General features: G+C 38.6%; 1 protein-coding gene across 1 annotated transcript in view; it reads right to left on the reverse strand.

Moving 5' to 3' along the window:
* ZDHHC2 (zinc finger DHHC-type palmitoyltransferase 2) overlaps window positions 1-11,551 on the reverse strand; it is a 28,353-nt gene extending 16,802 nt beyond the window's left edge. Inside the window, exons 1-5 of the mRNA XM_035897797.1 lie at window positions 11,518-11,551; window positions 8,289-8,383; window positions 4,953-5,073; window positions 3,958-4,027; window positions 2,341-2,373 (exon numbers count right to left, since the gene is read on the reverse strand). Of these exons, the coding sequence (XP_035753690.1) occupies window positions 2,341-2,373; window positions 3,958-4,027; window positions 4,953-5,073; window positions 8,289-8,383; window positions 11,518-11,539 (341 nt within the window). The 5' untranslated portion in view covers window positions 11,540-11,551. The remainder of the gene's footprint in view (window positions 1-2,340; window positions 2,374-3,957; window positions 4,028-4,952; window positions 5,074-8,288; window positions 8,384-11,517) is intronic.
* Window positions 11,552-16,792: the final 5,241 nt, after the last annotated feature.

Here is a 16,792-nt window from a genome sequence, read left to right on the forward strand (position 1 = left end):
GGGCCCTAAAGCCACCCATTCCCTGCCTGCAGCTCCGTCTATAGTACGAGTAGCAGGAGCACTATGATAGAAATCACTAATGCTTTAATTAATTTAATCACTTTGCTCTTATTTCTGCATCACTTAAACCTTGTGGAGTAGTCAGAGGGCAGTTAGCATTAAGTATTTCTGTTTATCACAGCACTTCCATTAGCGCAGGAGTGACAGCCAAAATAAAGCCTCCCAAAAAAGCAGAAAACAGCTGACTTGGGGCTAGGACATGGCTACCGTCTTACTCCCTCTGCCTTCCAAATGCTTCATCTTACTTTCCCTAGGTTACTTTTACCTGTCCTCTCTCCAGAAATCCTTCCCCTAGCGGAATATTAAAATAGTCATTCTCATTACTGTTTCCTTGCTCTCCCTAAGCATCACACAGGTTTTTCCCACCAAAAAATCCCAACACAAAAAGCAAAGCAGGACCTAATGATATTCCCAGGGAGGCTAAACCCCATCCATTATACTGACTTGCACACTTACTTTTGTTGGTAACATAGCCATGTGGTGTTCCCCAAAGACCCCTTGAACGTGGATCTTTAAAGGCAACGATAAAGTTGGATCAGCGTCTGTGCGATATTTCAAAACTCTCTTGTCACTTCCACATAGTTAATTTTTTCAGGGTGAGCAAGGAACTGTGGACATCCACTCAACTTAGGAAAAATAAAACAGGACAATACCTCTTTTTCTAGTGCATTTCTGTTACTTGGAGTACAAAGGGAACAATTCTTCATCAGGAAGCATTAGACATCTTTCAAGTACCTTCTCCATTTCTATTTTTAATTTTTGCACCCATTGCTTATTACATTAAAACCCGTAAGCAATGTAAACACTCTCTCAAACTGGGCATGTTTATGTTGTTTGGATTTGGAAAAGTCTGCAAACAGGTAAAATAAGCAAATGCTACTGAGAGGAAAATGGAGTTTATTTTTCTAGAAGTCTACGCCCTAGTGAAATACCACTTTGCTGCCCCTTTACACAACACGTACATGCTCAGTTTACGATTTGTTATTTGATGCAATGGATTTTTATTCTGAAATTGAAGTTTACATGAAGGACGTTTTCATGTACTATCCTAAGGCAGGACAACTCAAAAAATCCCAAACAGACCATAAAGCTTATGAGAAGTGTGCATAATACTGAATAATAATAGTAATATTGAACCTTTTCACTGGTATTTTGTCAGGAATAGCCTGACAGCTGTTTTTCTTACAGCTTTCTACAAGACAGCTGTAAGAAGGCTGAAAAAAGGGAACAGCCTTTTTTCTTGTAAGAAATTTGTTCCACATGCAATGATTTTATGTTTGTGGGTTGGTTTTCTTTTTTTAGAAGCACACTACTAACACTAAGCGTTGTCAAGTTTCACATGCGGATATCCCTACACCAAAAAAATACGTAGGAAGTAACTCTACCCTATATTGTTAAATATTTCTTTCAATTGTATCTACCATGCAGCTGCAAAATAAGGGGAGATTCTTAAATCATGTTGCATTATGTCAGAGGCTGTAGTCGGGACCAAGACAAACAGGAGAAGCCCAGCACCCCTTCCTCCCCCAGGACAGAGTCTCCACTGCCCAGGAGTTTGACTTAAGAAGGTCAAACCAGCTGCTTAGAACCATCTACCATTCAGTTTCTCCAACTCAGGAGATTCTTCTTTTTTGATCGGTTTCATGTGGTGAAGAACTGCCATCTACCACTCAGTCCTCTTAACCTGGACCTTACTAAACAATTATCTTTAATTATTTCCTTGAGATACCTGCCAAACCAACATAAAATTGATTACACATCCTGCCTACCCACCGGTTCCAAGGGCTGCTGAGAACAGACAGGAAAACAAAACCACTGTGCAGGCCAAGACGGCAGCAAAAGGAGGGAGGGTGGGAAGGAGAGGGGAGAAAAAAAAAAAAAAAATTAAAGAAAACAACTCATAAAACGAAAAGAGCTAATTTGCTGTTTCCAGCAAGCCTGCTCAATGCAACTAAGCCACAGTAATAGTCAAAGTCCACGAAGATGCGATTCCTTTTAAGAAGTTTTCTTACTGACCAGAAGTCTACCTCATCCTAACTATAAAAACATGGAGCTACCCAACTCAAAGGTCTAAGAAAAATAATATATTAACTTCTTACAACATCTCACAACTAGGAAAAGACGACATACAGTAAATAACTCCAATGGTCCTGCAAGACCAGTAACTTCACATAAGCATCTAACTCTAGGAATAGTGAAGCACCACCTTCATAACACGCCCCTCGACAGTTTATTTTACCAAATCAGAAGGTAAGAAAAGAAAGCCAATAGTACACTCACCAAGGGCAGTGATGATCCATTTTCAAAATGCATCTTAAAAAAACCCCAACAGAATTCCAAGCATCGCAAAAGGCAAAAGAAAAACAAAAATCAGAAGTGCAGTTACATGTCAGATTTAAATTATTCACATACAGATTAAGAATTACCCATATGTACTATTGGTTACCCAATTATTTAACAAAGATGTACATTTAAATTCATAACACAGTTTACCTACAAGTAAACAGTAGGTACCCGAAACTCAAAATGCTTGTTCTGTCAAGGGCTTAGTGACTTTAAGAAAATGCAATCTATAACCTCAGCTTTAGGATTTGGTTCTTATTCTGAATAGGTTTTTCAACTACTGTTTATTCTCTCACAGAGACTTAGAAACCGGGCTAATTCAATTATTACATACTTAGTGATGCAACTAAATAGATTTCCAAGTACATGATTTGCTTTTATAGAAATATATGCAGATGCACAAGAGGTTTTTAAGAACTTACCTTGTACAAAAAATCCCAAACATTTTTGCAACTGATCACTCTCCATAATAAAACATGCACAAGAAAATCAGATATAATTGAAGCAAGTGAATTTTGACAAGGTAAGGACAAAATTAAGGTATTCTGTAAAATAAATTAACTACATGGCATTCTGCAAATTTCACTCATATTTCATAGGATAACACAGGTCACCCTTTTTCCCTATCCTGCTCTGACACAAGAATGTTCCTATTTTACATTGCAACCACCATCCCATACAACACAACCAAGATCCTCCTCCTGCCTCAACTCAGTTACTCTTTCAGTGACTCTGCTGTTTTGCTGGGCAAAATGGAAAGACTTCTCTGCCTCACCGTCACATTGGAAGGTTTGATGTATTATCAGCTGAAAAGCATTTGGAACAGCCTTAAAGCTAAGAATAAATCAACCTTTGCGGAAGCCCCTTCTCTTAAAGTTCAAAATTTAAATCACTGGGGGCAAGAGTGGAGAAACACAGAGACACCCAAGCTAACTGGAGAATGATCAGAGAGTAGAACAGCCAAAAGGAAGATTAAATTATAAAGCAATTAGACTTCTGGGGAATATGGAGGTGAACTTCACTTTGTGTTAGACAAACAAAAACTTTATTTTACGCCTTCCATTAGAAATGGGGAATGCTTGGTTGTTTCTTTCTTTAAATAAAATTAACCTGCAAGTTATCCAATGAAAAATAGGATATTAAGTTTATTACCTCGGGTAAGATGTAAGTGACATCATGATTAGATTGAGATGGGTAGTGATCTTTATTCAGATTCTAACAAAAGAAGCAAATTTTTGTTTATCAGCTATTTTTGGTTACATTCTTAAGGAAAGTTCTTTATTAATATTAGTAATTTTTAATCATTATGTAAAGAATGTGTAAGCCCACATAATCCATGTTGGCATCAAGAAAGCCATCAAATGCATTAGAGTAAGTTACAGACTTCCTTATAAATAAATAAAAACTAAACCTGAAAAAAACCTAAGTAATAAAAAAGCTTCTCTGCCAAGACACTAAACCTGAAAAATCTACGCATAAAAATTAAAAGCTTCTGTGTCAAAAAAAAATAAATCCATTTATTCAGAAAACCACTTATTTAAAGTATTTTCTTACTTGTCGCATACAGAACAGTGATGGCAACGATCTGGTTTTACAAGATGGCATCTGTCACAGTATCTGATTGCTAAAGAAAAAAGTTCCAAGATTAGATCTCAATGTACATTTACACATTTTGATTCCTGAAGTCTGTGCAAAAGTAAATATGAGCAGCTCAGCCCAGCAGAACCCCCAGGAAAGCATTTCAGCAAGATCAGAAGCAGCTGCAAATACTGAAGCGTTCTTTAAGTACTTGCAATGCTGAATCTAGCCGAGTGAACCCAAAAAGCTCAGTTTTTGCAATCTCTGCTAATCATGTTAATCAGGGCTTTTTCTTCCAAACCTCTCGGCTCTGCAAAACAGCCAATGAACCAACAAAACCCACAAAACCCTCACTAGACTGGAAAACCTTTAAAGACTGTTCAACAATATAGCTATTTTAAGCTATTATTCTAACAGCTTTGATATGAGATTCTCTCTTGGATTTGCTTAGCTAGCCAGCATTCACAAACTCACAGTATCGGTAGGTTAAGATTAACTCTTAGTTTGGATGAACTTTTGTTCTTGCAACTCAACAACCAGCAAGTAAAACAGTAAGAGTTTCTTACTGTGATCTATTAAGCTATATGTGACATGCAGCTGGCAATTAATTATTTTTTTAAAACCTATGAAAGAAGATATCTATGCAGTTAAAGACTGCTACAGCCTCTTCTGCAGTTTGTTAGTATTACAAACTATTTGTTAGTGTCAGTTTGCAAACATTCAGCAAGCCATTGTCAATCCACATTATAATCCTAAATTGTATGCAGCAATTTACTTTCCAACAATCCTTCCACTGAACAAATGTAGCTGCTTAAAGCTACATTAAAGTTAAATTCCTGGGTCATTTTGTTATTTTATGAAGTATGAAAAGCAGTTCTTCCCTACAAACCAAACCCTTGAGATTTTTTTAAATTAGTTTAGGTAGTACATCAAGACACCTGCCTTCAGTGGTCTCCTGAACACCTATTTACCTCCAGACATTGTCCGTGTATAGATAGGAAGATCCTTGGCTGCCCGTCTTAAGACTTCTTGCTGGGATTCACCTCTAGGCTCTCTCTCTAGGGATTCCTTGTCTGAGTATGATAGATGAAACTGGAATAATTTTTAAAATCAAAGGTATGTTAGCAAATTTCAAGTTAAATAAGTATCTGTAGAGACATAAAGAGAAATAAATATTCCTTATATAAAGATGGATTAGCAGCACATACAATGTATTACAGCAAACAACGCAGTGTTCCTAAGACCACTAATTTAGTTTATGGCAACTGAAGACAAAATTAAAATTATTTCTGATTTGGTACTGATGCAATGCTGAATGCTTCCAGAAGTAATAAGCAACGTTCTTCAAGAGGAGGATCAAGAGCTTACCATTCCCTTGAAAGGTCAGTTAATTTACTTCTATAGTACTAAATATTAGCTAGTGAATATAAGCTAGGGATGTCAGTCTTTAACTGAAAGAAAATCCACTACTAGTAATAGCAGAAGAGAGCGCTTTATTTCTCTTCTGGTGTCTGCCACTTTCCCTTTTAGTCTTTGCCACTGGAGAGTTGCTGTTCTCTTCATGCAGGTGTTAGGATTTGTTTTTACTTCAGAGACTGGCTGAGCAAAGGAAGAGATGGGTGTCCTGCATGACTGAATAACCACATCTTAACATCTTCCAGAACAGAAGGACAACTTCTGCCATTTTGGGCAGTGGCAATAACAAGCATTGCACTCGTAAGAGCTGAGAGGGTAAAAATTACTGAGAGAAATGCATGGTATACATTAAGTAATCCAAATTTCTTATACTTTGAAGTCCTTTGCAACACAGGAACATTGTCAGCTTTGTTGCTGTAACTTCTAGAAATGGCCAAAGTCTTTGGTATCTCTATAAGAGAAATAGGATGCAAAATCACCTCTGAAAAGAGGTCCGTATTTGGCAGGATAAGTGGCTATCTCTAACCTGTACTAGAAACAGAAGCCCTCTGCATAGCATTTACGTTTACAGAAAGGCTAGTCATTACAATAATACTAATTTTCTTCCTAGATGAAAGTAATGCATGTAAAATGCAGAAAGCAGACAGAAACATACAGTTAGGGGTCTATTCTCACCTCCATAGAGAAGGCACCTCTCTACCTTCCTGACAAAGCTTGCAGTCTTCCAGCAGAAGCTGGAGGTTCACTGTTTGGCATGAGTTTCTCAGGTCATGTTTCATTTTTTCCCTAGCAAGAACACACTCCTGCCAACACATGAACTGATTGATATTGGAATACATAGGATTTCTCACTGCAGAAACTTGGTTCAGAATAATTTTTTTTTTTTAATGCTTCCTGTTTGATGTACACAGAGCTATTGCTCCATCACTTTGTATTGGTTCTCAGAGCAGCCCTACGTCTACAAAACCTTCCTGCCTGGGAAACCACCTTCTCTCCCACCTTCATGCAATGCTTGTCTATAGCTGGTACACACAGGTACAGAATGGGACACACTGAAGTGAAGTCCCTCAAAGTCTCTTAAAGAGAAACTGCAGCCAGAACTTTAGTGCTTTTCACACTTGTAAAATACTGAAATAAGTTTAAAAAGAATTGTACAGGCTGTGTGGCGTGCGCCAGCTGCAGTGTTCATGAAAACAAAATGCAAAAGCTTTATCTGTTTTTCAGTCTTCAAATGAGTATTTGCCGTAGTTGATGAGTCAGTTCAGTTAAATTGAAAATACATCCTTTTACATTTACAGACTTCATCCCAGAAACTGGAAACCAAGCAGTAATGTAAAATTACAAAACACCCTAATTAAATTTTAAAAATACTGCTCTAGTAGATTAGGAAAAAGACACGGAACAACAAAGATGTCACTGCCAGCAACATTGTGTAAATTCAAAGAACACAGAAACACCACACATTGCTTTCTATTACCCAACTTCAATACTTTTAATATCCCATTTGAAGTTCTCCAGTAGCATTGTACGATGGCTTTGCAATCCAACTATAATTACTGAGGATTTGTCAAAATGTTTTGGAATTCTTTTATTGACATCAGCCCAGTGATTTGAAAACCCTTCTAATTATCGCTACAGTCACCATATACATGCGTATATTTTGCTATGTAATTACCAAATGAAATAGGTTCTTAATTTATTTCGCTCCTCTCTGCCCCACGCTGTAGTAAAGACTGCAGCGCAAAATTCAAGGAAGATCCCAATTACTCTGAATTATCTACTTGTTTCCACAATTACCTATCTTATTAGTGAATGAATCTATTCAGAAAAGAATGTCTGCACAACAGACTGTAGAAATCACAAGTTATTTATTTTGTGTTGGCATGGCAGTTATAGGACCTAAAGCTATGAGTCCATGACGAAATAAGTATAGATTTTGAGGGTATTTCGAACTCCATCCAGAACAGCCATAGCACAATTCCTCTTGACCTCAGAGTTTGTGTGACCTAGCACCTACTGAGGACTGTGGGGTTTCTGTACAAAGACAGGATGGAAGAGGCCCACAAGCTGCGCTGGTTGTACCAAGCTGCATGTGGAGGATTTTCATCAAGGCTATTGACAGTTTTAGCTTTTTTTTTTTTTTCAAATGTTAAAAAGAATGTGAAGTTAAAATAATAAAAAAACCCCAATACTGTATTAAAAGCAATTATCTTGAGTCTACATCATGTTGAACATGGCTTTGTATCTTAATATTCTCCAAGACAACTGGATGCTTCTTCTTTAACACTTCTGTACTAGCTGGACTTAGACGTGGGGTATATATGTACTCAGACCTCTTTTCCATGCAGCTGTTCTGTATTAGCTCCCTTCCTGCTTAGTGACCCGTGGCTCCCCAGCATCAGCTTACCTGTCCCATGCTCACGCCACAACCCCCAAGTTCCTTCATACCAAAACAGATGGGGAAGAAGCTTTAATTCAGAGGACAACAGGCAGATGCTGACAGGCAATATAAGTCTTAAACACAGGGAAATAAATCTTTTGCCCACACTAAAGTATTATATACCCATGCAAATATTTAAGCTGCTAGTTCAAATAACTCGTATTTTTCAAGTGGAGAGGTTTTTTCCTTCTTAATACCATAAATATTATCTCATTTTAAAAAATCTATTAAAAAAAAAACCCTTTAAAACTTAGAGAAGGTGTAATTTTTTTTTCTCTTGGCCATTACACTGTTTGCAATCTGACTTACTCCTATTAAGAAGCTGTAACTACCATCTGTATTTTTCTACATGGTGTAAAACTACATGAGATCAGAGTCTAAGTTATTCAAATACTACAGAATCAGGCATTTGACTAGGCTATTTCAGAAACAAAAGTTAAGTTTATCTTACTTCTTTTGAAGGATTCATTGGTAGCGTAAAGATTGTTTTCCAATATGACCAGACGAACAGCATGAAAAATATGTGGTAAGCAACCAGGCACACAACTAAAATCAAGAAGGATCAGAATTAATACAAACAGACCAGTGATATTATAGTACTTACAAACGGATGCTGTACATATCACAGAGAGTTACTCTAACAGATGTAAATACATAGGCCCTGCAAAAGCTTTGCAACAAAAATACTGCACTGCAACTTTACATGAGACAAAAACAGACTGTGCGGGGAAAGTCACGATACAGGCTACATATATTACAAAAGTTTGAGGGGAATGGTTAATAGCCTATTAGAGCCCCATCATTATTTAGCAAGCACTCTCTCTTTACACATTTGTTAAATCCTATTTCACTGATGCGTCTCTGCTTTTCAGCTTTATAAACCCCCCCAAAACAATCCCAAAACCAAAAATCCCCAACCCCCCCTCCCCCCCAAAGAAGTACAGCTACCTACATAATGACTAGAGTGAGGGGAGTCTTTGCGTGGATATGCATATGGTACCCGAGAACTAACCATAACCAGTTAATTTGTTTTGCTGGATTTTTAGGAGGGAGGACAGCAGGGTGGTTTTTAAAAACTTGAAAGTTCTTTAAATTCAAATGTTCATCACTATTTTATATTCTTCACAGCCAGTGATTTACTCTTAGGTTGTTGGTTTTTTTTTTTTTAATAGATGCCAGTCAACATTTACCATGCTGAGTTATTTTACTAGAATACAGAAGGGAACATTAACTTTTCCGAAGAGCCTACCATGGATGGACAGGTGTTTTCATTTAAAAGCTCTCACTGTACTAAGAATTCGCTACAGAAAACAGTAAATCCAAAACTTGTTTCCCCTCATTAACTTGCTCTAACACACAAGAAAGCATTTCCTTGGATTTTTCTTCCATGGGCAGAGAAGCAGCAAATAAAGGACAGCTAGGACAGCAACAGTGAAAGATATTATTTCCTTGCTGTACAGATGAACTCAGATCACAGAGAGCTCAAGGTTATATGGAAGCTACATGGTCAAATAGTCTTTATACAACTTCTATAAATCCATAAGATTGTCAAAATCACCATAAAAGGGAAACATGTACTTTCACTACAACATCTCAAATATTGCCCTCATATAGTTAGCCCATGTTTTTATATATGTAATGCTATTCAGTGTTAGAGAATTTTCCACAACACATGCATGACGGTGTGTATAAATGCAGGAACAGTAGCCCAGCATGTCCTTGTTTTTTGTAATTTTGCCTCAAAAAGTAATACTGAATACATGTTTCTGTTGAAGTTTGTTGACTCAAAAAAGCAGGAAAGTATTTGTTCTTACTCACTAGACAGTTAAAAATAATAAACAAAAGCTAACAAAAGCTGAGGAGCAACAAAGCTTTTGAGATGACACAGGAAAAGAGCCATATGCCATGTCTATAAACTGAAAAAAATCTCATCAGTATAAGTAAGTGGTAGAACTGGACTCCACATCAAGCACAACGCACTAAATGACCATCTTGTTATCGCACAAGCAACTGGCAGGAACAGTCCACCTTTTTATCAGAACATTTCTGTCAACTCTAAAAAAACCTGATTAACTCAAACAAAATCAGTATTTTTTTAAACAATGGTATATTCATGGCATAAAGCGAGGGCAATGTAGGGCAAGTTACATCAGTTCTGTACGCTACGCATTTACTAATCCGCATCTATATTTTACTGTTGTGAGAATAACGGTAACTGTGACTGATAGGAAAATCCCTTTTTCATACTACAAAAACCACTACTGGTGGAAGACAAAATTTTAGCCTAAAGACATTATACCACGTTTCTCCCTTGAAGTCTGCACAAGACAAGTTCTTCTTGTTTGCTCTTGCACCTCAGTTCTCCCACCTAGCCCAGGTCCTGACCAGGTTCTTCTCCCAGGTTACCTACCCACCAGTTTCCCTGCACCGCAGTGGAGACCCTGGGCTACCCAGCTGCTCCACTGGCTCTGGGGGTGTTAGGAGTCCAACATAAGAACCTCAATTCCCTTGAGACAGAAAAAGAAACCTGTCTATTTTACACTTTTTCTGAAAAGAAAAAACCCCAAATGGTGCATCCCTTGCTTGAGGGCAACCCCTTTACAAATAGCTACCATAGCTAGAGTTGCCTGGAAATTTGCAGGAACCTGTAATACAGTTGAGCCCCATTTGCCCAGTTTTCACCCCTGAAAACACTTAGGGTAGACGTACAGCCAGGGTAAATTTCTCCTGAACAGCCGAAGCTCACCAAGGCTTTGAGCAGCTAAAAGTAAGGAAATTTAATGCTCCCCAATGCATTTTGACGGTAATTCTAATGTGCGTTGTGAGCACTGCCTCACAACACACTCATCTCCCCAACACCACCACTATGGAGCAACAAGAAACTTGAATTATTTCAAAGTCTGCAGGTGCTGAAGTCTGCAGATATGCTTATGCCCTCATATGGGGGAAGAGATCACTGAACTGAAATAAGTTTTTCAAGCAAGTATTTCTTAATTGGTAAACACTTTTTCTAATTGAGGGAGTCATCAATGACTTAATAAAACCTGCTGGAATTACCCCAAAGTAAAAAGAATATAGTTTGCCTTCTGACCCCCAGCTCCTTCCTCCAAAAGCTCCACAGCCGCACACTTCACATTTCCACGTAGTGGCTGTAGTATTAAAATAGAATCTGGAAAAGTAATCTAAAAATGCTACAGCCTCAGGGTAGGGACTCTAATGACAGCTAATCAGGCAGTTTTATTTTCTTCTGGAAAGGTTGCCTATCTGAAGGATTTTGTTTCTTCAAAGGCACTGGCTAAAAAGAAACTGCAGAAAAAATTCACCTCCCGTTTAAGTATCTTGTACTTTGCACAAACACCTTGCTCATCTTTCGAAGTCCTGGTTTTACAAAAGCTTTCCTTGTTATGAACAAAAATTTTTAAAAACAGAATATAAGGATTATTTTAGTTGACACTTCAGAAAGCCAGTAGAAAGAATAAAAAGTTCTAATTTTTCTCATGACTATTTGGAATGGCTAAAGCAATGTTCATGAACGACAGGATAATAAAAGGAGCTGAGGAACACAAAAATACACTTATTTAAAACAGGCTAGATCTGTATGTCAATTCTATTAGTAAACTACTATACTACCCTCATACATTAATTCCACTTATAAACAGCTAAAAAAAATCTTATCTTACCTTTTTCTCCAATATTTGTCATTGTCACTGAAAAAATGAGAAAAAAGGAAAGAGTAAAAATGATGTTTAAATAACAAATGATGTAACTGAATAATTTAAACGTTTGTTTTTCAACCAAAGAGGGAAGAGTAATCATCAAACAACACAAGCTTAAGCCCACACACTATCAAGCTTTTATGCTGTGTACATTCATCGCAAGAATAGGTAAAGAATGCCAGTTGCTTATAAGGTTTTTTGGCACCCATTCCTGGCCTCAGTTCCTGAGAACTAGCACCTCCATCTATCTGAAGTTGCCCAAGTTTAACCTGAGAAAAGCCACCTCTGAAGAACAGCTATTTCTTTAACTGGTTGTACAGGTTTTCCTGTTTATATACGTTCTGTTCTTGAGGCTGAGGTGTCTGGGTTTGCCAGCAATACTCAGTGATACCTCAGATCTCCAAGGCATAAAGATTGAAAGTAGACAAAAGTTGCATTTCCTTTAAGAAATTGCCCATGGATTACAGGATCTGGGGATAGTAAGAGTGTGAGAAAAGCACAAGTGTGTCAGGCATGGAGTGGAGTACACAGGTATCACGTATCAGTCACCGCATTTATGAAAGAGAATAAATCTTTTTCTTACACCTATATTCCACTCTTGGTCACGTTATTTAAAAAACCAAACAAAACCAAACCACCCCACAACAGACATCTCAGAGAGATCTGAAACTCCCAAGCGATCAAAACCTCGTGGTGCTCTTCCCTTTCCACCCAAACCACTCCACCACACATTTATCCATCCCAATTAAGCAGTCTACAAACTGTAATATACTGGCACCTACAACTGCGAGCTAATGCTCTGGAAGAGCGAACACTCATCAAGTTCACAGATGACACCACCCCGGGGACACCAGCTGATACGCTTGTGTGCAGGACTGTCATCCAGAGGGACCCAGACAGGCTGGAGGAATGGGCCAACAGGACCCTTATTCAGTGAGGACAAAGGCAAAGTCCTGTACCTGCAAAGAAACAACCCCCTGCAACGATACAGCCTGGGGAAGGCTGGGATGGAGCAGCTCTGTGGGAGAGGCCATGAGGGTGCTGGTGGGCAGCATCCGAGCAGCAGAGAGGGCCACCAGCCTCCTGGGCTGCATTAGCAGGGGCACGGACTCTTCAATCAAGGGAAAGAATTATCCCCCTCTACTCAAACACTCATTAGACCATATCCAGAATGTTGTGGGACTTTGGGCCCCCAGAACAACAAAGACACAAGTCCAGCAGAGGGCGACCAAGCTGGTAGGGACTAGACCACTCATCCTCTGAGCAGAGGCTGCACAACCAGGGCTTGTTTAGCCTGGAGAAGGCATGGCTTTGGAAGGACCTAATAGGACCTCCAGGGAGGCATCGAGGAGGTGGAGCTGGGCTCTTCATAATGGCGCAGGGTGGGAGGACAAAGGCCAGTACGTATAAGTTGAAATTATAGGATCAGATCTGACACAAGGAAAAACTTTTCCACCATGGGAACAGTCCACCAGTGGAGCAAGCTGCCCAGACATGTTGTACTGTCTCCACCTCTGGATCTTTTCAAGACTTAACCAAATAAAACCCTAAACAACCTGGTCTGGCCTCACACCTAATCCTGCTTTGATTAGAAGATTGGACTAGGTGAGCCAAGGTCCTCCCAAACATGAATTATTCCACAGCTCTATAATTATAACATAGGTCTATTAAAATGGAGATTTGACTCTAGCTCTAGCAATATGAGCATCTACCTTACCCAAGGGAAAAACAGTAAATAACCATGCTTACAAAGTTCTTCACAAGTATCAGAAAGACACCACAGAAGTTGCATAAGCCACTATAAAGAAAACTGTTCTGTCCTCAGTCTTCTAGTTCAGCTAAGAGAAATCTTTAGAGCTTGATAAGCTAAATGTCCATCTAGACAACTGCTAGAGAGAAGCTGAGGGAACATGCATACACATTTGACTCTGAGGAGCAGAGGTGGTGCAGTACAGTAACGCACAAGAACTGTACAATTGTAAGTGAACAGTCATCCACCAGAAAAAACAAAAGACAACTTTAGAGCTGATGTGTAATTTAAAAGTGCTGGAGCTCTCAGATTAAGACAAACTAGCCACTACTCAAATTCAGATTTTCTTTCTCCACTTGGCCAGCAAGGTGTGCAGAAGTTTTGCTGGTCTTCTTGGAAGGTATATATTGTCTCATTTGCTAGCACCTTCCAGGTGAAAAATTATAATTAAATTACTTATTTTTTCTAAAATCTATTTGTAATCATTAAAGTGTTAGCTTAAATATTATGGTGATGGAAACAGTGGTTGGACATTATCAGTGCAAATAATTAATGCAGAAATGGGAGGTCTTCTGCAGAAGAATTGAAATTCTCTTAGTGTAAGACAAAGAGCCTAAAGAACTTTAAAAATATAGTGAATAGCTAATGTTAGGTGGTCTTACATTGACGCTATGTTGAATATTCTGTTTTATCAGCCATAGGCTGATTTAGCAGATTAGCAGTGGTGAGGACAGGGATTCAGCCTGCTTTATTAGATATAACCCTGTGAAGGAAGCAACCAAATTACACTCTGTACAAATTTCAGTGTATTTACACTTAAAAATAAATGTTAAAGCTTACCTAAATATCTTGTTCTTTGTAAGTAAATCTTTCTCTCATATGAAATCAGTAGGAGAAGGCTCAGTTTCTCCAGGCATTCAGAAATGCTAGGTTTGATAGAACCCGCTAATTAAAAAGCCATAGCCAAGTACAGAATCACCAGTTTCAAACTAAAACCTACGTAACCAATCTTTCACAATGATCTGTGGTATTTTTCTCTCCTAACAAGGGAACGGCACAGAATATTGCTGTGAAAGCAGCTGTCATCTTTTTCCCCCCCTTAGCCTTGGATAAAATTTATTAATCAATGTGTTTGAGACTTTTAACTTTTTCACACGTCTGTAAGTAAAGGACCAATACAAGTAATAAAGCCAAATTTAGTAATTTCTACCTGACTGCAAGCCTAAAAATATAGTGAATAGCTAAGGTTAGGTGGTCTTACATTGACGCTATGTTGAATATTCTATCAGCCATAGGCTGATTTAGCAGATTAGCAGTGGTGAGGACAGGGATTCAGCCTGCTTTATTAGATATAACCCTGTGAAGGAAGCAACCAAATTACACTCTGTACAAATTTCAGTGTATTTACACTTAAAAATAAATGTTAAAGCTTACCTAAATATCTTGTTCTTTGTAAGTAAATCTTTCTCTCATATGAAATCAGTAGGAGAAGGCTCAGTTTCTCCAGGCATTCAGAAATGCTAGGTTTGATAGAACCCGCTAATTAAAAAGCCATAGCCAAGTACAGAATCACCAGTTTCAAACTAAAACCTACGTAACCAATCTTTCACAATGATCTGTGGTATTTTTCTCTCCTAACAAGGGAACGGCACAGAATATTGCTGTGAAAGCAGCTGTCATCTTTTTCCCCCCCTTAGCCTTGGATAAAATTTATTAATCAATGTGTTTGAGACTTTTAACTTTTTCACACGTCTGTAAGTAAAGGACCAATACAAGTAATAAAGCCAAATTTAGCAATTTCTACCTGACTGCAAGCCTACAGCTTTTCAAAATTCTGTCCTCCTCCGGGAAAAAATGCACTCTTCAGAGCCTGCACCTGCTCGGTGGACAATCTCTTCAGCTTTTGCGGTATCTAGCTTGGAAGCCAAATGTTTCTGACAGTCAGGAGCTGCAGACCATGAAGGCTAAAACATAATTAAGTGCCCAAAGATGTCCAGTTAATCTCAGCAGAGTGGAACCAGGGTTTTTTTGGATACATCTTGTCATTTTAATCTCTTTTACCACCTGAGCATAACTCAAGAGTTGTTTCATACGCTCCTGAGTTGCAACCACTGTAAGAGACCAAAGTAGAAGAGGCAAGGCTGAAGAGCGGGGCCAGTATCTTCAATCTTTTTAACCCACACTTACTGCAGCTGGCGTTTACGAGGAGACTGGCTGCACTTCTTAACAAACATCACCTCAGAAGGTGACACAGAGGAATACACAAGACATCCAATAACCTGCAGCTTGTCATGAAGTGAAGTACTACTCCTTCTGCTTACACCTTTCAAAATCACCTTTGACGAAGGCTCCCTGAAGGAGGTATACTGTGGGGGAAAGCAATGGACAGGCATCTGCAATACCACAGGACCAGGGAGGAAATAAAGGAGTTTGGGTAGGGTTGGTTTTGTTTTTTTTTTTTTTTTTTTTGCAAAAATATGGCAGGGGGGACCCGGGGGGAAAAAAAAAAAAAAAAAAAAAAAAACCCTTACAAATCAAACACTCTCTTAAATTTCTCTTAAAAATTAAAATTTCTCTATTTGTAGAATGACCACGATACAAAGACTTCCTACGGTAACCACAAGATGCTTATAATTCTAAAATCACAGTATTTAAGTGCATGGAAAATAGTTTTCTAATATGAAAAAAGCCCTCTAATCTTGGATTTGATCAAAGAAACATTTGCTATTTTCCCCACCTTCTGAACAGCGCACATCATGTATTTATTTAAAGCAAATTTGATATTTTTCAGTAGATGCAGCTATATTATTTGCTATATTATTCAATAGGATTTGATCACATGGTCTTCTGCGAACCATTTATACCAGTCTTTCTGGCAGTTTTCTCATTTTTCTTCCAAGGGGTTGTATTCACTGCTGGTAATGCACAGGAAAGTAGGTCAGACTGTGCTCCTGTCATTAATAAGTATTAGCTTAAATGCTGCAAATTCACTTGCCAGTAGTCAAATAGCATACAAATAATAAGGGTAAAAAGCATTTATGTCTACAATGACTAAAATAAACACCAAGGACACACCAATCCCAACCATTAAGCAATTTCTACAGTCTGGGAGAAAACAGGGTAACACCCTTTGAGAGAGGAATGGAATGATACTCCCGTATATTCAGAGATGGAGATAACGATAAAACTATGACCTGGCTTCAAGAAGTCATTAAAAGTTACAGCTCTGTTCGCCTGAGATACTGCAGGGGCCAATTTCCTTAAGAATCAGCCTTCCACTCCTTAAGTGTCAGGATGCCGTTTAGGGTTGAGCACTAGTGGACTATCAGGTAATTAGAGCCGCTCTCTCTCATTACGCAGCTTGCCGATGGCGCTCATCAGGATCAGGGATCAGGCTGGGACATATGCAGGACTTCGGCCAACGTAGGTGCCAATTTCCTGAGCCAGAAACATCGTTCCCTGCTTGCCCTGAGCCACAGGCAGCCAGAA

This window comes from Egretta garzetta, unplaced genomic scaffold, assembly GCF_000687185.1.
Source record: "Egretta garzetta isolate BGI_Z169 unplaced genomic scaffold, ASM68718v1 scaffold46, whole genome shotgun sequence".
Classification (NCBI taxonomy): Eukaryota; Metazoa; Chordata; class Aves; order Pelecaniformes; family Ardeidae; genus Egretta; species Egretta garzetta.